The sequence below is a fragment of the Porites lutea genome, chromosome 5 (assembly GCF_958299795.1).
Source record: "Porites lutea chromosome 5, jaPorLute2.1, whole genome shotgun sequence".
Lineage (NCBI taxonomy): Eukaryota > Metazoa > Cnidaria > Anthozoa > Scleractinia > Poritidae > Porites > Porites lutea.
In genome coordinates this window covers 7,746,824-7,768,430 of record NC_133205.1, presented here as the reverse complement: position 1 = coordinate 7,768,430, position 21,607 = coordinate 7,746,824, and the positions used below count along the sequence as shown (strand labels likewise).

At 40.8% G+C, this 21,607-nt stretch overlaps 1 protein-coding gene across 1 annotated transcript in view; it reads left to right on the top strand.

The window, feature by feature from the left end:
• LOC140937839 (uncharacterized) overlaps nt 1-21,607 on the top strand; it is a 43,679-nt gene that overhangs the window by 6,886 nt on the left and 15,186 nt on the right. The window contains exons 3-9 of the mRNA XM_073387415.1: nt 1,115-1,324; nt 4,495-4,606; nt 8,659-8,840; nt 12,123-12,185; nt 13,471-13,680; nt 16,437-16,548; nt 17,868-18,031. Coding sequence (XP_073243516.1) covers nt 1,180-1,324; nt 4,495-4,606; nt 8,659-8,840; nt 12,123-12,185; nt 13,471-13,680; nt 16,437-16,548; nt 17,868-18,031 — 988 coding nt within the window. The 5' untranslated portion in view covers nt 1,115-1,179. The remainder of the gene's footprint in view (nt 1-1,114; nt 1,325-4,494; nt 4,607-8,658; nt 8,841-12,122; nt 12,186-13,470; nt 13,681-16,436; nt 16,549-17,867; nt 18,032-21,607) is intronic.

Here is a 21,607-nt window from a genome sequence, read left to right as displayed (position 1 = left end):
GCCAACAAGCAAAGATTTTACCCACACGCTGGAACTTTGTATTGTCTTTAAGCCTAAAAGCAATAAAAACTTCCAGCGGGCAAATGCGACAGTTATACGCGTATGTTGTTCATGAATCCACCCGACGATTGGTTGAAGACGGGATGCGGGGCGGGGAGTGAGCGCGGGACTCACAAATACACGCACGGGTCGTGGATTCTCAGTGTGGATTCTCTGTTCTGCATTACGTCGAAAAAGGCCTTACACTACCTTATGTTACATGGCTTCGGGATTCATTCTGCCTAGGAACTTTCGCGCATGGCTTTATTAGGCTACTGCCTCGTAGCCTCACACCTTCACGAGGCTGATCGTTGGCAATAATGACTTCATCATTAAAAATTGCAAATTTTTCAGGACTCCATTGTCTCAAAATTCCCAGAGGCGACTTGGGCACAAAGAAAACCAAACCAAATATAGAAAAATGACCAGAAAGCCTCGGAGTCGTGTTAGAATTTTAATATATCAAACGAAGGCTATTGACCCAGCGTTTGCTGTACTTTTTTTGTGAAAGGTTTGAACCCAGGAGTCATTTCATTCATAGGTTGCTCATGATCTTCAAGGTAAACGTAGTCTTGAACAAGACTAGAGATCTTAAAAGCAACAACGACGGCGACGGCTACAAAAACGTCCCTTAACTGAAGTGAAGTCGCGCTGCTTCAAACTTAATCTATCACGCTTATTCTATCTCGTCAAGAGTCTTGTTCATTTCGTCAAATGTTGGCAATTTTTTTCTGGAGTTGAGTTCTAAAAGACTGTATCGAAGTCCAGGAAAAAAAGGCAAGTTGTTGTCTTGTGTTCGCATCTTCCACGAGAAGCGTGAAATTAGGCATTTTCACGTCGTAGTCGTTCAGTGACGGCAAAGAAATGAACAAAAAAGCGTAATGCACGTGCAAAGTTGTTGTTTTGCCAATCTAAACTAATTGTTTTTTGCCGTTCTCGTTGCTGTCGCCGTCGTCGTTGCTTAAGCTCCCTACTGTTGTTGACAGTGACTGACGTTTCGACAACCTGTACGGTAGTCACTGCACCCTCAGAGTCAAACTTCGGTAACATTCCAGTGAGACTTTTTCCATTGCAGTTACCAACGGCATCTATTTGGAAAGATGGGACCGGATAGATTACAAGCGTGTTAAATTCCTTGTCATGGACCCTCGTTATCCAAGGCTGCCATCGAAAACAATATGTCTTCCTGAATTTCAGCAACCGCAGCGTTGGGCTGATTATTTTGGTGCTCGAGCAAGGACGTATTTTGTTCCGCAGCAGACTGGAATTTACTACTTCATGCTCTGTAAGGATATTTTGATATTTAAATTACTACCTCTGTCATGTTTGACTGGTTTTAATTTAAAAAATTTGCCCTCGGACACGAAAACTGGCTCCTGGGGCCCGTTCAACCCTCGAAAGGCGCGGTAACGTTTTGGGTCCGAAGGCAAATTTGAAAATCGAAACCTGCTGTTGAATAGTAGCACATTACCTACCACACAAACGTAACCGGTAAATTTTGCTTCGCTAACCGGTAGGTTCATTCTATCATTTTCAAAATTATTGAAATTTTGACCTTGAATGCAAACAGTTTGGTTCAAAAAAGAAGGGGGGGGGAGACCTGGGCCCCCCGTGCCCCTCTCCCACTACGAGCCTCAGCGCTCCAGAAGTTAAAAAATTCGTACCGACTGGTTGCTATGAAGTGACGTAATCATCCAGTTGAGTATCCATCACCGTAACACTTTTGCGGTCAACTACCGCAGCGCTCGTAAAGTACTTAAATTAAAACCGTGTTCAAAACCCTGTAGGAAGTCTGTTTATTTTTGAGTCGATTAATGCACTGCTGACTTTCACGAGGTCACTTTTGCATAAATTATCAAACATTATGTTAAGCGGGAAATCTACCTATGGTTCGCGGGAGAAGCAACTTCTATAGCGGCGCAAGACAAATGTTTCGAGAGTCGAGGATGTGCTCACAAACTATTCACTATGCGACGAAAGGAGAAATCACTGGCATGATAGCTGCATGTAATGGTAATTTTATCAATCCAGGTCGCGCCGTGTTCGCTCGTGAACGCTGTGACAACCTCATTTGGCGCGCTTCTCAATACTTCCAAAACATGTTGTAATCGGTAAGTAGACTTAAGCACTTAGTATCGCCAAGCCATTCGAATCAGTGTATACCCAATTCTTTGTCTGAAGATTCTCGCAAACACATATACCAAGTAAATCTGGATGGAAGAGTAAATTGTCTCCCTAAACGCAGCAAGATTATATTTTGAAGGATGGCGGCACAATTCAACGCGTCTTCCAGGTCAGCCCTAATTTATGGTTCGTAAGAGTATAAATTGCGATCTCCCTATTTTCGCTTAAGCTTTCTTTGATAAAACTTCAGTAGAAACAAAACAACGCAGACATGACATTCTCCTGCATGAGACACAATCGGCTGAAGGAAATATCTGTTTACAAGTCGGGTAAATTATCCATTCTTGCGCACCGCAAAATCAGCTAAAATCAGTCACTGGAAACCTGGCATATTATTAAGCCTGACCGCTTCTAAGAATAACACGTTTAGAACTTCGACGCGTAAAAAAAAAGGCAGTTGTTCTATATCCTTTCTGGTTCATCCAGGTAGAAGTCCTGGCATGATATTATTATGCCTGAGCGCTTCTAGGATATATAACACGTTTAGCATTTCAACCCGTAGCCGTAAAAAACAATTAGGCAGTTGTTCTATATCCTTTCTGGTTCATCCAGGTAGAAGTCCTGGCATGATATTAGTATGCCTGAGCGCTTCTAGGATATATAACACGTTTAGCATTTCAACCCGTAGCCGTAAAAAAAAATTAGGCAGTTGTTCTATATCCTTTCTGGTTCATCCAGGTAGAAGTCCTGGCATGATATTAGTATGCCTGAGCGCTTCTAGGATATATAACACGTTTAGCATTTCAACCCGTAGCCGTAAAAAACAATTAGGTAGTTGTTCTATATCCTTTCTGGTTCATCCAGGTAGAAGTCCTGGCATGATATTAGTATGCCTGAGCGCTTCTAGGATATATAACACGTTTAGTATTTCAACCCGTAGCCGTAAAAAAAAATTAGGCAGTTATTCTATATCCTTTCTGGTTCATCCAGGTAGAAGTCCTGGCATGATATAATTATGCCTGAGCGCTTCTAGGATATATAACACGTTTAGCATTTCAACCCGTAGCCGTAAAAAACAATTAGGCAGTTGTTCTATATCCTTTCTGGTTCATCCAGGTAGAAGTCCTGGCATGATATTATTATGCCTGAGCGCTTCTAGGATATATAACACGTTTAGTATTTCAACCCGTAGCCGTAAAAAAAAATTAGGCAGTTATTCTATATCCTTTCTGGTTCATCCAGGTAGAAGTCCTGGCATGATATAATTATACCTGAGCGCTTCTAGGATATATAACACGTTTAGCATTTCAACCCGTAGCCGTAAAAAAAAATTAGGCAGTTATTCTATATCCTTTCTGGTTCATCCAGGTAGAAGTCCTGGCATGATATAATTATACCTGAGCGCTTCTAGGATATATAGTAGCAGTTTGACCCGTAGAAAAAACAAACTTAGCCGTTCATTTTGTAGGAGATATTTAAGCGTTTTTGTCTGTGTTAGCAATGTGATCGACTTTATACGCAGACCTTAATAATATGTTTTTTTCTTTGACGGCACTGAATAATTTTAGCCGAAACCTGAGCCGTACATTTGTTGAATGCCGCGCTTTTAATTAAATTTCTCGCCCTAGAATGATGACATGATGGCGCGAAAATTGACGCCTCTATCGTATCAGATGCGAAATATGATCAGAGATAAATGGAATAGTGAATGTTACAAGCTTCTGAGTATCCAGCTGAGATAGGGGACTTTTAGTCCCCTATCTCAGCTAGATAAACAAAATTTTTTTGGTTGCTAAGACGGTGCGGCTCGTTATGGGATCCGCCACAACTAAAGGGGGCACGGATAGACAAACTTGAAGAAGAGTGTAACGGATTGCAATTATCGTTTTTTTTCTAAAACTTGTCAGTCTAATTGTTTTTCAAAGTTCATTTTGTTGTCTGTAAAGCAAACGCTTTGTGATTTTGTCATTAGAGAGTTTAAGCTTCACGTATACGGCGAACGGCAAACGTGAGGTTCGAGTTGAAAATTTCTCAAAATAGAAAAAGAGAAGATAAAAGAGCTCAAAAGCAATTCTTATGAATAAAAAATTTGCGCGAAACTACTAATGTGGGCGTAGAAATAATGAACAGTAAACGACAAGTAGAGAGGAAAGTTGGTCACGTGGTACGAATTTGCGTTTGTCGTTTGACGTAAACCTGATGCTTAACCTCCGTATTCAAAAGTAATAATTCAACCAACTGACATCATGAACAAAATGAACTAGCCAGCCGTGACACAGAAAAAAGAAACTTAGGAATCAATGCATACACCATAACTCTTTTTTTTTCCAGCTTCTGACGCTGGAAGCGAGCTGTATCTTAGTACCAATGAGAAACCTGACTCAAAGTCAAAGATTTCTAACATAGACGGAGGATTTGCAACATATCCATTTGAGTTTGACAGGTGAGATAAAAGTTCTATTAATTTTCCAGTTATAGCGTCTTTTTTTGGAAATGTTTCACCCACCTTACATAGACTAGAGGGTTCGGGATAGTTACAGGTGGCCGTCTTTGGTTTTTGAATTACCGACTCTAACCTGTGAATGAGCTGTGGAAAATCCACTTGAATCCCCGGCGGTTTCGGTAGACTCGTACCCAGTCGCTATTTATCTCTTTCTGGGGTGTGAGAAAATTGGGGTTAGGTTGAGGCGCGCGAGAACTCATGTGAAGGGACGAAAGAAAAGTTTTCCTTCGTCCCTTCCTTTTCGGCCTATTTGAGACCAAGATTGCCGCACGTAACGGTCAGCGCTCGAGCTCGATCTTATATAAAGAAAATAATGGACTGGGAACAATCTATAAACAAACTCGAGGATGAACATGCCGTGTTATTGATTTCAGTTTCTAGCTTTTTGCAGAAAACAGCGTACCAAACACAGTATAGAGTTAGGAATATTAACTGAAAAGTTCGAGACTTGGGGATGTTAAAAAGAAAAACAAAGAAAACAAAACAAAACAAAACAAAGAAATGTATCTCGCTAAAGAGTCCGTTATAAGCCCTGGGCTTGTACAGCCCCCAAAATGATCCCGACCCCGAAATGATCCCCAACCCTGAAATGTTCCCCAAATCGACCCCAAAATGATACCGACCCCGAAATGGTCCCCAGTTAATTCTTGGAATGGAACTTGTATTTCGTCTCGGAATTATTACAAATCTGTTGCAGCGTTTACGTTCTTAAATCGCGTTTAACATTTCGCTACAAATTGAAAACGTTTCAGTCAAGAACAGTATTTTTCCTTCTACCCTTTCCATGAGACCCCGCGCGCGCCTCAACCTAATCCTCAATCTTCTCTCATCCCAAAATCACTTAAATAGCGACTGGGTACGAGTCTGAGTCAAGAAGACTTTAGCAGCGACTGATCAAACAAAGTGAAATAGAGTTTAGTTGCGATATTTTGACTGGCCAATACCAGTCTTCATCAGGTTTATTGAGATATCGCGAATTCACAGAAATATATATGTAGTAAAATTATGACCGGAAATTACATAATATGACGTGGTATGGTGGCTACTTTAAAAGACAAGATAACAAAAAAATATAAGATATACTATATATAGTTACAGTTCATCACGTTTATTGATGCCCAGAGGTTCAATTGTCTTAGCTTTATGGATAAGGTGGGCTTCACGTGCTTTCCTGAAAGAATCACGCCCATTTTTAAGTTTTTCAATAGGAATCAAAAGCATATGATTGTCGGAATGATTACTGGTTAGAAAATGTTCTGAAGCTGCTGCAGTATGGATGTAATTACCAGTAGGGTTGAGTATAGGTCGTCTGTGTTCATTAAAACGGTCTTTGAGGCTACGTTTAGTTTCTCCAAATTGTAGATTACACAGGCGACAATGAATCAAATAGATAACATTAAAAGTTTCACAAGTGATATGAGATTTGATGTGGTGGGTCTCACCTGTAGAGTGAAAAGTGTAATCGCGGCTCCGACAAAACCTTTCTTAAGATCCAAATACAACGAGCCTCCGACATTCTTCGCACTGACGCACTTACAAACCAACCCAAGACTTAGACTGAAACCTGCTAAAGTCTTCTTGACTGTAACGTTTTCAAGTTGACCTATTTTGACTGATCACGATCTTTTTGGATCCGACGTTGAGCAAGATTGATCGTACACGGTATTTGCAGTGTTTTTTTTCCTTAATTAAACATTTCGCTACAGTTTGTGATTTTTAGCGCTTTTGTCATCTAATCGCCTTTATGTATACTTTTGCATCTTCAAGATCATTTTAAGATTTTAAAAAGAGTTAAAACACCATTTTTAAAATTCAATATCCAAGGCATGCAGTTTTAACATCATTTTTAAGCCCCGTGTAAACGGACGCAACATTGCTGGCCAACAACTCCCAACATTGTTGGATGTTACATGTTGCGTCCGTTTGCACACCCTTTTGCATGTTGTTGGATGTTGTTGCGCGTTGTTGCGCAAAGTTTGAAACCGGTCAAACTTTTCAGCCAACAACTCCCAACATTTCTTTTGTTCCGTGATCACCGAAGCGTAGCACAACAATGTTGGATCCGTTTGCACAACTCTTCCAACATTGTTGGGGCCACGCACGCTCATTACGCATGGATTACAAAGACTTATGGGTTGTATTCTTCCCACGATGCACTGCAGGTCCCAAACTTGTTGGGAGTTGTTGCATCCGTTTGCACACCACTGCTAACACGAACGCAACAACTCCCAACATTGTTGGCGCAACAATGTTGGGAGTTGTTGCGCCCGTTTGCACGCAGCCTTAGAATTTAACACCTATGCAGTTTTCTCTATAACCCGGGCTATAATCACCTAAGTAATAATTTTAAAAAATGTTATGTTTCTTGATATTATCAGTTGCAGTTCACGGTGTTCCTAAAAATATACTAGACTTTGTTTATTTTTTGATACTAATATTTTCGTTTAATTCAGTTCAAAGTGTAATCCCAAATTAATGTCATGAGGCAAGTGAAGATTATTATAGTGAAGCTTAAGTTATAATGTTGTGCATTTTGCACGATCCATAGTTCTAGGATATCATTCCATCCCTAAAATTAAATGGGGATCATTTCGGGGTCGACGTGAAGAGAATTGTAGATCATTTCGGGGTCGATTTGGGGATCATTTCAGGGTTGGGGATCATTTCGGGGGCTGTACAGGCTTAATATCAAAGAGTTCTTGTTTCTTCTACCACCAGGCTCGTAGCTTTTCGAGCCCGAGCTCGTTTAAGTTGTTGTAATGTTTATAATTTGTAGTCGTGTATTATAGCCAAATTCGTTGTATCGCGCTACGCGTTTGCAAACTTCGAATGGGTTTTTCTGTTCCGTCACTCTCTTGAGTGGGGTGGAGTTAATGCAAATCACAATGCAACGCACTCGCTCAGCTTGGCCGGCAAAAACAAAACTGAGAATGACTTTAGACTGCTCAAGAAAAGCGAAGGAAATCGCGATGACGAATGGAATTTTTGTCGAGGGCAGGAGACAGACATTGCTTTATTTTTCCAATGCAAGAGACAAGAATGAGAAAGTTCAGAAAGTCTTCGAAGAAAACTAGTTGATTTTTGCCCGAAATAAGGCCATCACAGAAACAAAAACAAAGTGGATCGAAATGCACCAATCACAAGTAAACATGTGTCTGCTAAGAGGTTCGCTAAGATGATGGACGGAATAGAAAAACCTAAAATCCTTCGAAGTTTGCAAAATGCGCAGCGCGATACAACGAATTTGGCTATAAGTCCATCGCACATTTCTCAATGAATGCACTGCACAACAACTGAGCATGTACCGCACAGGGAGGGCTTAATATATAGATTTAGCCAGGGCTAAAAGCGAAGCTCCCGTTAATAAATTCATAATTTAAATCAAACAATATTAAAACTTGTAATCTACAGATCAGGGCACATTCATTTGACTTTTGAGGCAAAGGCTGAGTGATTTTAGAGAAAAATCAGAATTTGACCGTCCAAGAGTGAAACAAATTTTACATCAAGTTATTTGTACACCGAAAAATAGCAATCATGTTCGATCACAGTAGGTTAGGCCTGGAAAACAGATAGACCTATTCGTGTATTGTATTTGCAATAGCTGTAGCATCATAATGTGGCATTCACCAGTCTCTCCAACATTGCTCCGTTAGAGAGACTGGATAATTGAACAACCCCGAAATATAATACGCTACGTCATAACCAAATTTTCTGGGATGGATAGTTTACCAAATTTTCTTACCCATGGTGCTCCGCTGCAAGCGCGCTTCGCGCGCGCGGGAGCTCCGCTTTAAATGGAGATGCTTATACCCGAAGCAAGTACAAAAAGCGCCCCGAAACAATCTAGAGCAGTGTTTATCAACATACGTTTTATCTTTACTTTTTTTAATTAAGCTTCAAAGGGTCAGATTGGGTGACGGGATTAAATAAAGGACCATATCGGGGACAACCAGTAATATAATCAACCTTATATATATGAATCTATACAGGTATAGCGGCCAAATATCACTTCCTATTTCTCTGAAGAAGGGAAAATATTATTACATAGAAACTATAATGAAAGACGATCATCAAAATGATCACTTAGAAGTTGGAATGCAGACACCTGACGGCAAAAATTACACAGTGATACCCTCGGCCTTCTTGAGGACCACTTTGCCTGTTCCACCAAGTAAGACTGGCAAGTTAAGTACTGTTTGAAGCCAACAAATCAGTAATAACTGTAAAAGAATTATACAAATGAACTTCTCCTAAACAGCCACCATAAATGCCAGGTTTCGATCGGTGGTCGGCAAAATGTATCTCACGTGAAAGAGTTCGGTGGGAGGAAACTGTCAAGTTTAAAGGGCCCCGCAACACGGCTGTCGACTCATGATACGAGGCGTATGAATAGAAAAAGTCATTGCCAAGTGTAAAGGGCCCATTTAACAAACTGTTGGTTCGCACGTGTAGTACGAATGGATGGAATCATTTTCTACTTGCATGGAAGATCCGGCAGAGTGACGTTATTTGTCGAACGGAAAAATGCATCTCATTTAAGAGAGCTGGAAATTGCCCAGCAATGACCACACAACGAGTTGTCGACTCGTATGAGCCGTATATATAAATAGAGAAATTGAAAATCATTGTCAACTGCGAAAAAGGAGTTGTCACAAAAGAATGTATAAAGGGCTAAGAGAAGGGCGTGCCCTATTCTACATTCGTCTCGAGATAAACCCCGCGGGTAACGTGGATAAAGATACTTCTCACGTTGCTTTGGATTTTTCGTGTTTTTTTCGCATGACTGCTGAACGAAGCCCACAACTCGTCTGCCGCCGGTCATCGCCGCGGCAGCGATGAACGCATAATGAGTTCGAACAATGCAACTCATTTAGAGAGACTTCAAAGATCTTTAAATGATATGAGGGGCTCTGCAACAAATTGTCCTCTCGTTCGAATTTAACGAGTGGAAAGATTGAATCTTTGTGGACTTGACATAATATAAGTTCCCAAACGATAAAATTGCGTCTCATAATATATCAGAAAGTTAGCAGGAAATTCTCCAGCACGTTGATTTAAGGTGCTCTGAAACAAACTGCTTGTTCGTGCGATTGCACGAATAAACAGGTTTGTTTTTGACTCGACAGAATGAGTTGTCGAACAGAAAATGGATGTATTTTCGATTGGTAAATTTTCCTTTGTCAATAGGAATGAACGAAAGGAAAATTTACCATTTCAAATGGAATGGACTCACACCATTATCAACTAAAAGACCTAGAAAGATTTTTGCATAGTAAAATTCTCACCCTATTAAATTCTTGCAAGATTTCTCTAGAGGCTTGACAAGGAACGCCCACTTTAGCGGTCGGAGTTATCAGCTCCCTAATTAAAGCAGAAAACAACTAACCATGTAGCTTTATTTCCCGTCAGTGAAAGGCATTGGAACTCTAAAATTAGCTATAGCATTCTGGAACACTAGTAACGTCAGCCACTAGCCGCAATGTATGTGTTTTTAGACTTCATTTAGAATTTGCCTCTGGTGTAAGAGATACCTACCAACAAAATCACATAGACAAGGTTGGAGCGGTCAAAAGCCGAGCAGCAAGATTTATAAGACAAGATTAAGACTGGAATCCTAGGGTGTCGCCAATGATGGGTTTGTTGTTCATCGAATTTTTGAAAGAAAGAAGAAAAATCAAAAGTTTCTAACATTGTACGTACCAAGCACCCAACAACATGATTACTTCACCAATACCACGGTACTAGCTAGAAGCAGTCGCAAGCCACTCGAAGTATATTCAACTCAACGCTCGCTGACTATCATTTGTTTAGCTTCCTTCCGAAAAATGGAATAACGAAAATGGAATCTTATCCCTTCGATGATAAGAGCAGAAAGTTACTTTACTTTTGTACGGGGGAATTCATCTAAGCAATGATTTTTATGTTAATCTTATACAATATTTGTTTATTTGTTTTATATTTCTTTCTCTTCTTTTTTTCTGCATTTCCTTTTTCTATTTGGGTAAAAAATTAAGGGAGGCTGGACTTTACTAGGTATCCCACACTTCAACAACTGTAATACCACAGAAGTAGCTGGTAGTCAAATCTACCGTTTTATTATTGTTATTATTGTTATTATTTTAATTTGTTTTTTCAACTGACAATTTGCATTGACAACATCTGATAGCTGGTAGTGATTTTCTATGAATCTGCCGTGTAGGTGTCCAGCAGGTGGATCATCTTACTTCAATGTCTGGCTGACAGAAAGTAATTTAACCATCGCAAATAGAAAATCGTTAAACGTCCTTGTTTAGTTGTCAACTAGCGACGTGCAATGAAGTATTTAACTGCAGTTCTTTACTGCGTAGTATACACTTTGATTTTTCAATTTTCAAAAGGGCGCCAACAAAGGGAAAAACAGCACGTATCAACAGGTACGTTAAGTGCTTTTAGCACCATTGTAATTATTTCGTTGATGTTTTTCGTTCTCGCGATCCAATGGTTACATTCTATGCCAGTCGTTCAACTAAAATGAACGTAATAAGATTAGGAAACATACAAAAACGATAAAGAAATTAAACGATCGTATCTATAGTACTTTTTATAATAACACAACAGTAAATGTCGAAGCCGATCTAGTGTTCATACCTAGAGATAAATCGATCTGGAAAGGGTTTTACCCCCGTCAGTCTGAATCCAAATGTATCTAATTCTTTATTTGTGTTAAATCTAGACCACAGAGGATCAATGTCTGCAGGAAAGAGCGGTTCAACTTTCGAACGCACTTATTTTTCACTATTTATTATTAACAAACTGAGGTTTCAAATTACAGAAAAAGCATTTCAGAATTAAGTACAAAAAATCTCAAAGAAGGATAGCCAGGAAGATTCAGCCCAGTTTTGTCAGTTCAACTTATTGAACCACGGTGGTTTTTAGACCATACAATGGGGCATGTTATATCCCCAAGCATTTCTTTAAGAGGGCTCGAACGAATTTCTGTTGGGAAAGTATGATCCATGGGAGAGATTCAGAATCACCCCAGTGGCGGATCCAGGGGAGGGGCCGGGAAGGCACGGGCCCAGCCCCCCTTATTGTTAGACGAAACAGAGGCCCGAAGGGCCGAAAAAAAATTTTTGAGACTGGCGCCCCCCTTCCCTTATCTCTGGGTCTGAATGACTGGGCCTCCCCCCTTATCTGAAGGTCTAGATCTGAAGTACAGATTATAACAAGTAAAGAGAAAACTTGGTCAGCTGGTGAAAATTCACGTTTGCCGTAAACGTGACTGTAAGCTAAAATCTTTCTAATGACTGAGTTTTAGTAACGGAGCAAAGATATCCTTGTTCATTTTTGGATGCTTCTAAAATAATCTTTTGTCTCTCTCGCGAACATCCGAACGGCTGTGGGAGGTCGGGATGAGAGACGGGTTTATTTGCTTGATTAAAAAAGAGTGATTGTGTTTTTGTGCTGATCCTAGAGGCTGAACATGGACTGGTTAGAAAGCGGCGAACGTTTGGTTCCTGGAAACCACCATGCAACCGTAAGTAATATCATGAACTGAATTACCGTAAATCCTCTATTAAGCCCCCCTCTCAAATATTCCCCCTCCCTCTAATAAGCCCCCCTTTTCAGGGGAAGAAAGTAATAAGTCCCCTATCCCCTCCCCTAGTTGTTCTTCACTAATAAATGATATACTGTATCAATCAATCACGACCTCCGACTGTTAAGCTTCGTGTATGTAGCAGGGGTACCATAGTTGTCAATAAAAGGTATACGAAAGGGGTCCCTTTTCTGTCAAAAATGGTATAGAAAAGGGTAAAGGGTTGAACCCCTGAGAGTATTTTCCCTGTATAAAGCTTTGTCTAGTAGCCCTCCCCCCCCCCTCCCACCTCGCTCGGGCTCCTGATGTTCGGCCGTGCATGTTGCAGAAGGAGAGAAGGTCCTGGCTGACAGTTGTCTAGAATGATCGCTGATATTTACCTCGCCGCGATTTATTCCGCCACTATTCACCTCGATTTGAAAGAAAAATAACTAATTCAAATATATGGGACTTTTATAAACCCAATTCCCAAATGATAAACGGCTCGGTGTGTGCTGTATATAGAGCTATTGATGCACGATACCGGTTTGCTTATAAGAACAAAAGAAACGTAGTAGCTAGTTGTTTGAGATGATAGCCTTCTTTACCAATTTTTTATGACACCGTAAACAGTAAGAAAAAAAGGATAAAATTGTTCTGACCGTCATGGGCGCCAATAACAACAAAAACCGTACTTTTCTAGATAAGTTTTTTTCTTTGGGAGCCCATAACCCGGAGTGATCACCTCCTTGTGTCCATGCAGTGGCGTTTCCATAAACCAGTTTATTTCTAGATCGATTTTCCAACGAAGTTTGGCTATCAAATAAGTATTATAAATTGAGATGCAAAAGGTTGTGACCAGAAAAAAGTATTTAAGTGAATGACGTTTGCGCATTTGCTTAGGCTTGACACCAGGCTAAAAAACAATGAGAAAAAACAAACTATATTAGCGTCGGAGTTGCATTTACTGAGCTCTATTTAATAAATCTTTTACAATTGTAATTTCCAAGTGTCAGTAGCCATTGTGACACTCTCTCAATCTCTAAAAAAATGTCTGCACTTGTAAGGTACACTTCTTTAAAAGTTTTATACAATTTACCACTGCAGTAAGCATACCCCAGCTTTTTCACAGAGCTGGGTGACCCGGACCAAGTAGTAAATAGGGGTAATTGTCACGCAAAGCGCGCGAATTTACTTTTGTTTTATTAATATTTGCAACATATCAGTGGGAATGTTTCCATTTCAGTTACCAACGGCATCTATTTAGAAAGATGGGACCGAATAGATTTTAAGCGTATACATTTCCTCCTCATGGACCCTCGTTATCCAAGGCTGCCATCGAAAACAATATGTCTTCCTGATTTCCAGCAACCGCAGAATTGGGCTGATCATTTCGGTGCTCGAGCAAGGACGTATTTTGTTCCACAGCAGACCGGAATCTACCACTTTATGCTCTGTAAGTCCATTTGACGATTCGTACTTAAGGATATGAGAAAGAAATTGTTCGTTTAGTTTCGTCTCTAACTACCTCAGGGAATTACTCATTCCCTTCTATTCTCTCTTTACACATATATGTGCTTATTGTGGTAAGATTAGATTTAGGAAAAGTTTTTTACTTTCTTCCTGAATTGGCGCCACTAAGAGGCTAACAATTCATTACTAGAGTGATCAAGAAAATATATGTTCAGCAAAGGCAAGCATGATGGCTCGTTTAGCCCGTTTCAGGGACTTCCAGGCGTTCAGGGAGTTTTCAGATAGTGGAGAGTGGACGTGCAAAATGGAGAGTGGAGAGAGAAAAGAAGAAGAAATGAAGTGGAAATGAAGAGGGAAGGGTTTGTTCTCTCCTAACCCCTACCCTCCCCCCGCTGTTTTTTCGTGCTCACTTTTCTTTGCCCCTTCCTCACAATCTGAACGCCTGGAACAGGCTATCGTTCGCCTGAAAAATTCTGAATGAAAGAAAAAACAAACAAACAAACAAAAACTAAAAAAACCCGCCTGCTCTGCAGGCTAACTAATTCCCAGCCAAGAGAGAGCTTCAGCAACCTTAACGACGACTTCGGTGAAAACGTCGCTAAGAAATGAATGTTTGTTGTTTCAAGCGTATAGTTAGACCCGCTTAATTTGTCAAAGGTGAGTGATTTTTCCTGGAGTTGAATTCTTAAAGACTGTATTTAGGTTTAAACAGAGAAATTCGTAGGTCGCCCTGGGAAGTTTCAAGGTCATAGTCGTGCAGTGGGCGTCAAAGAAATGTATGAAAAAGTGTGTTGCACGTGCAGAACTGTACGCTCACCAGCCGCTGTACGGGAAGTGAGCCCACTCTCCTCCCTGCAAAGACAAATGAGCCCGTTTAACGCCCTTAGCGGCGAGGAGCAAGGAGAAAGGCTATATTCGCAGGCTTGTTTCTTCGAAAGTTCCGGTAACTTTTCGGACCCTGAAAGCCGGTTCACGTTTGCCGTGTTTACATTCAAGATCGAAGTTCTAATAGTTTTTAAAATTATACAATGAAGCTAACAGCTAACAAAACAAAATTGAATAGTAGCTCACAAACTATCCAATTTTTCTTCGTCAACTGATATTTTCATCGTATCATTTTCAAAAGTGTTCATTATTTATCCTTGATTGAAGGAAAGGGGCGCATTTTCTACTGATCCACTTTCAATATCTTTAAAACTGTCCCCTCGGGCACCCTCCTATTCTTTATATAAGTGCAAATAAATAATTCAAACGATGTGTTATTCAAGAATTGTTTTGGCCTCACTCTTCTTCCAGGTTTGGTGCTTGAAGCTGTACTGGGCTAGGAGCCTAATAACCTCCTGACTGAGCATAGTAACGTCTGTAAGCTCACTTTCATTGTCGGTTGATTCACTGTCAAAATCGCTATCTGTTATGTCCTGCATCACCAGTGTCAACCTCTGCTAAAACCACAGGTTTCTAGAGTTACTCGCCTATAAACAGCAGGCTTCAACCTTTAAGGAAAACTGATGAAATCTATAAAGCTCAAAAGTTTGAGACAGCCAAGTTAGTGTTCCTTCAGCACATATGCACACCCATATGACAATGTGTCTGGGTAGAGTAGCTCTTCACCTTTGATTCCAGCCTTCAAAAGCTCAAGTGTTGTAAAATACATTAGTATTATAATTATTATTATTGTTATTACAAGTTTGACATCTACCCCCACTAACTATGTTGACACAGTAACTATCCCCCCAAACCCCTCCCCCAAAGGAAGCACTTCAAACGTTTCTGTCCCCCTCATGATTTTGCCGAGCCCCCCCCTCCCCCAACGGGATAAGTAATGAAGACTCCCTTATTGTAACTTTGATCTTGAACTGATGCAAATACGGCAAACACAAACAGCTTTCAGGGCCCGATAAGTTACCGGGACTTTCGAAAAATGGGCCAGCCCGGGAGAACGGCGGAAATCGAGGTTTAGCCGCGTAGCACGGCGGTCTTGGTTTGGCGCGCTAAGTAAATAAGGGCGGGCGAGGGCAGAGAAACCGCGAGGAGATTGGGGCGGGAGCAACTTGGTTTCTATTTTTCTCGGCTTCGCCGCTTGTTCTCGCGCGCTTCGCGCGCGAATTTCGCGCCTTCGTTGCTCGTGCGCCCGGCTAGACGAAACCGCCATGCTACGCAGGCTAATCGAGGCTAGGCCGACGTACCCGCGTTTTGCTCATAAAATCACAGGCTGTCCAGACGTAGTGTGTAGCAATATATTAATATTCACATGGACAAAATGGGATGAGTCGTCGAAACTCTCATGAACTAGAATAGTCCAAAAGTCAAAATATAACAAAACAAAGCTAAGATACCTTTAACTGAACGTCTCCTTCTCCTGGCCGGTTAAAGTGGCATTTTGTTTGGGTTTTACAATCGTAGGTACTATCCACTAAAGAACCTACAATTGCAAAACTCAACAAAATTCCACTTTAACCGGCCAGGAAGAAGAAGGAGACGTTCAGTTAAAGTTATCTTAGCTTTGTTTCGTTATAGTTTGACTTTTGGACAATTTTAGTTCATGGGAGTTTCGACGACTCATCCCATTTTGTCCATGTGAATATTAATATATTGATACTCACTACGTCTGGGCCGCCTGTGATAAAATCAGTTGGTTTTTGACGTTCCCGTTGCAGCCGTTGTCGTAGTTGCTTAAGCCTCCTAATAACGGCTGCGAAAGAAAATTTTACTGATCGTAGTTGATAACTCTTTTCTCAGCTTCTAACGCTGGAAGCCAGCTGTTTCTTAGTACCAATGAGAAACCTGACTCAAATTCAACGATTTCTTACGTAGAAGGAGGATTTCCAACTCCTCCATATGAGTTTGACAGGTGAGATAAAAGCTTCTATTAATAGTATATTTTGTAAATGTTTGCCCCACCTTAAACAGAATAGACTGTGCAGGATAGTCAGAGAAGGCGATCTTTAATCCAGGATTCTGGTCCTCTTTCAATACACTTAAAACCAAGATGGCTGCCCCTGTCGGTCAGCGCTCGATCTCCACCTTACGGGAAAATGTGGGACTGAGAATAGTCTACTGGAGTATCAGACTAAAGGACTGAAGGGCGCAACGTACCATGTTATTGATTTCAGTTTCTTTTGGCCGAAAACAGCGAACCGAACACAGCTTAGTGTTAAGAGGATAAAAATTAAAAAGTCATATTTACTCATCCCCGGATCTTAAGAGACAGGAATAAATTTTGATATATCGAAACGAGACGAACATTAGTCTTAATTGATCTACGAGCCCCTTGGTCTCCTAACAGGTTAGTACATATGGATCACCCAAAAGACGCTTTAATAAACGTTTGCTCCCGATCAAGAAAAGCGGATAAAAAGCACCTCGCCAGTACCGGGTTAGCCTGTGTACGGTCTCTCCCTCCTCTCTCTAATCCCGATTCTATGGAGCCGTAGCAACGACGACAGCGACAGCGACAGCGACGAGAACAGCAAAAAGGCAGTACTAGGTTAATAGGCAAAACAGCAACTCTGCACGTACATCTCGCTCTATCTGTACATTTTGTTGCTTTCACTGCACGAGTACGGGGTGAAATTCTTCTTATGCAACGTTTTATGGAGGACGCAAACTTACGACGACGAGTTTCTCTTTCCCCTTTTTAAACTTAGTGCTGGTCTCTAAGAATTCAATTCCAGGGAAATTCACCGAAAAATGGCATGGACGAGTTGGACGAGTTGGAGAAACCGCAACAAAGTCTGAAAAAGAGCGGAGTCTCTTTGATAGCGACGTTTTTGCTGACGTCATCGTTGTCGTCGTCGTTTCTAAAGCTCCCTTCTGTTAGACGGGGATGGAGGCGACTGCAAACAGACTTATACAGAGTGAGCGGGAGGAGAGGAGGTGCTTTTAAGCGGCAGTTTACGGAATTCATTCCTGAACCTCAAGCCTCAAAGATAGGAATAAATTTATGTTCTCTTTAGTTATCATATTAATCTAAGAGCCTCTAAGTCTCTGAGGAGACGGGTATAAAGTTAGCCTCCCTCCACTCTGTCCCCTATTATGTTTGAGGGAAGTAGGCGGCTGTAAACAGGCTAATACAGAGTGAGCTTTTAGTTTCAGTGACGGGATTAAATAAAGGACCATATCGGGGACAACCAGTAATATAATCAACGTTATATGTATGAATCTATACAGGTATAACGGCCAAATGTCACTTCCTATTTCTCTGAAGAAGGGAAAATATTATTACATGGAAACTATAATGAAAGACGATCATCAAAATGATCACTTAGAAGTTGGAATGCAGGCACCTGACGGGACAAATTACACAGTGATACCCTCGACATTCTTGAGGACCAGTTTGCCTGTTCCACCTAGTAAGTCTTGAAGGTTAAGTATTGTTTGTTACTGTTTGCTACGTACTGTTCCACAAGTAACTGTCAAAGATTTCGATTGGTGGTCTTTCTCATTTGAGAGAGTTCGGTGGGAGAAAACTGTCAAGCTTACAGGGACCTGCAACATAGTTGTCTATTCACGGTACGAGCCCAGGATGAACAGAAAAAGTAATTGTCGACTCGAAAGAATTAGATTTCGAACCGAAAAATGTATCTTATCTAAGAGAATTGTAAATTGCCTATTGTAAAGGGCCCTACAAAAAATTGTCGGTTTGTACGTGTCTTACGAATGGATAGAATCATTTTCTACTCCGAAGAATTCGGCAGAGTGACTTAATTTGTCAAACGGAAAAGTGCATCTCATTTAAGAGAGCTGGAAATTGCCAAGCATAAAGGGCCATACAGTGAGTCGTCGACTCCTACATACCGGCTCCATAAGTAGACAAAATCATTGTCAAACTGGAAGAATGAGTTGTGAGTAAACGCAAATGGATTTTATTGGAGACTTCAAAAATCTTTAAATGATATGAGGGGCTTTGCAACTGCAGCGAAGTGTTCCTACCGTTTGAATTTTACGAATTGACAGTCTTTGGGGACTTGATATAAGTTGCCAAACGACAAAATAGCGTCTCAGAAAGTCAGCATGAAATTTTCTAGCATGTTGATTTATGGGGCTCTGGGACAAACTCCCGTTCGTGCGACTGCACGAATAGACTGTGGCTTGTTTTTGACTCGACACGGCCCCTCCGGAATCGGGGAAATTTTTGCTTCTGGAATCCAGATTGCATCAAATTTTTGCTGTGGAATCCGGAATCCCGGGGTTTGAAATCCGGAAAACAGCTCTTAGAATCCGGAATCCCTCTAACCATTGATAAAGAATCCGGAATACGGCACCTTTAATCTGGAATCCACGCAGCCTCGTTCCCAGTCGTCCTCGGCGATTTCGGATGTGACGTCACCTGTCAAGCTTGTCGGGAAATTCGCCGAGGACTCTGTCTCATTCGCTTCCATGCCTCCTCTGGTAACTCGGATAGCGAGAACTGGCCTAGGTACGAGGCTGAAATCCTCGGCGTGGACGAATCCATAATCCAAGATTGGATTCTCTTACTTGGGGCGAACTCGACAGAATAAGTTGTCGAACAGAAAATGGATGCATTTTTGATTGGTAAATTTTCTTTTATCAACAGGAATGAAAGGAAAGTTTACCGATTCAGATAAAATGGACTCACGCCCATTATCACCTGAACGACTAGAGAGATTTGTTCATAGTAAAATTATAATCTAATTAAATTCTTGCAAGATGTCTATTAGCCTCCCACGCAGGGAGGCTTAGGGGTTTGTCGTGCGTTCCTGCCCCACTAAGAACGTCTGCGGGGGAGGCTAGATATCTATAGAGCCTTGACAGGGAACGCCCACTTTTAGCGATCGGAAGTATCAGCTCGCTAAAAGCTTCCCACGTTTTTCACCCCTTTTTTCTCTTTGTATGTCCCCTGGAAAGACATTGGAACTCTAAAACGACAGTAGGCAAAGCATTCTGGAACACCAATAACGCCACCAGCTGCAATGCTAGTAATACAATCTCTGATAATTTTAATTTTCAACTGCCCATGCAAGCTGGTATTCAATTGATTTCTCTGATAGTTGCCTTAAGGTTCTTCGGCAGGTGGTCATATATTGCTTCAGTTTTCGTCAGACAAGAGACTTTAACCTTCAAAAAGTAACAGTGAAACGTCCTTACCAGCCACTAAACAACGACGTCCAATGAAGTATACCGCTTCAGCAGTGTTCTACTGCGCAACATATGCTTTACTTTGTAAATTTTCAAACGGGGTCAAGCAAGGCGATAAAAGACACGAGTCAACAGGTACGTTAAATGGTTTTAGCACCACTGCAAAAATTTTATTGTCGCTCTTTGTTGATAAAACTCGTTATTTATTGTTTACATTTAGGGCCATTCTGAAGCTAAACAGAACTAAATGGAATAAGAAAATAACACGTAAACGTCTTTAGTTAATTGTAGAATGACAAGGCAAACCGCGGCAACTGTCCTGATATCAACTTTGAACTGAAAAGTTGACTTGGCAAACACGATTCTTTGATCGCATCTCGAAGTGATAACCACTTCTTTCTGACCCTAAATGTATCTAATCCTGTTTACCTGTTTATTTTTTGCGTTGAATCGCACAGATATGAATGTCATAGAATTAAATGTCTGGACAAACTTAGGCTTTCAGAGTTTAAAACACATGTTTTTGTAGTAGTCAAGATTCACGAACTTGAGCTCTAAATAAAGAACAAAAAACACTTGTTGATGAAAGAAAAAACACATAATAAAGGAAACAGAGGAATTAAGTCCAATACATTATTGGTAAAACGTACTGAAGGCGGGCAGATTGATTGGGTTTATAACTAATAGTACTCCGTATTAAGCGATCTCGAACGCTTTTTTTTGGAAATAGCTTTTCGATCGATTCATTGATGATTATGGACGTATGGTAAAGACAGAAATTGCTCACTGACTGTTTATTTTTAAGAGATTAGTACTTCCAAAAAATCGTCAGTCAGCCAAATGTATTTCAGTCCTGCCAGGTACGTTAAAAACGAATTTAAAATCCGAGGACGGCGACGTTAGCTGGTGGTGACAGTCGGGTGGGTCGACGCTTAAAATGGTGAATTTGCGTTCCGGCTTCCAATCATCATCGCAATTATTATCCCGGCCAGAACTCACCTACTTTGTCAAATGTAGGCAAAAACTTTCCGGGAGTTGAATTCCTAAAAACTATATCCAACTTCAGAGAGAGAGAGAAAATTTCGACTTCGCTTGTTTACGTTCTTCATAAAAAGTGAAATTTGGCATTAAGTTCTCGTTACTGTCGTCGTCGTGATATCTTAAACTGCCTAAAATTCGAGATCACACCGTAGGAGAATAAATCCGTTATACAATATCACTAAGCTTTGAGTGCCTTTTTTAAAATTCTAGAAGCTGAACGTGAACTGCTTAGAAAGCGGCGAGCATTTGGTTCTTGGAAGCCATCCTGTAACAGTGAGTAATAAAATAAATTATAAACAACGAAAATTCTTCTTGGTAACGTCTTTGATTGCTGACGAGCCTTAAGCGAGCCAGCACACTATTCTCTACAATAGCGGGAAAAAGCCAAAATTTGTCGGATGCAAGATCAGAAGCATGCGCAGTCGATTGCTTTTGCTTATTATCCGGGGTATTCGCTCCTGTACGATGACATCACGTAAAACGCACTTGGACTTCGAATAGATTTCAGGGTGCAGGCAGAGGTCTCTCACGACGAGGCCAAAATTTTTGCCTTGTTGTGAGAGACCTTTGCTAGCAGAGAAGTAAGCGAGATGTGTGTTAAACAATTGCTTTTTTCATTTTCTAGATGTCTATAAAGTATTCATCAATGTCTCGATCCAGAGCGTTTTAGTCATGAATCTCGTGGAAGACAGGAGGATTATGTGTTTGGCTGCTCTTTTTGCTGATTCGCAAATACATATGGAGGAGCGAAGATATCGATCATTCAAATC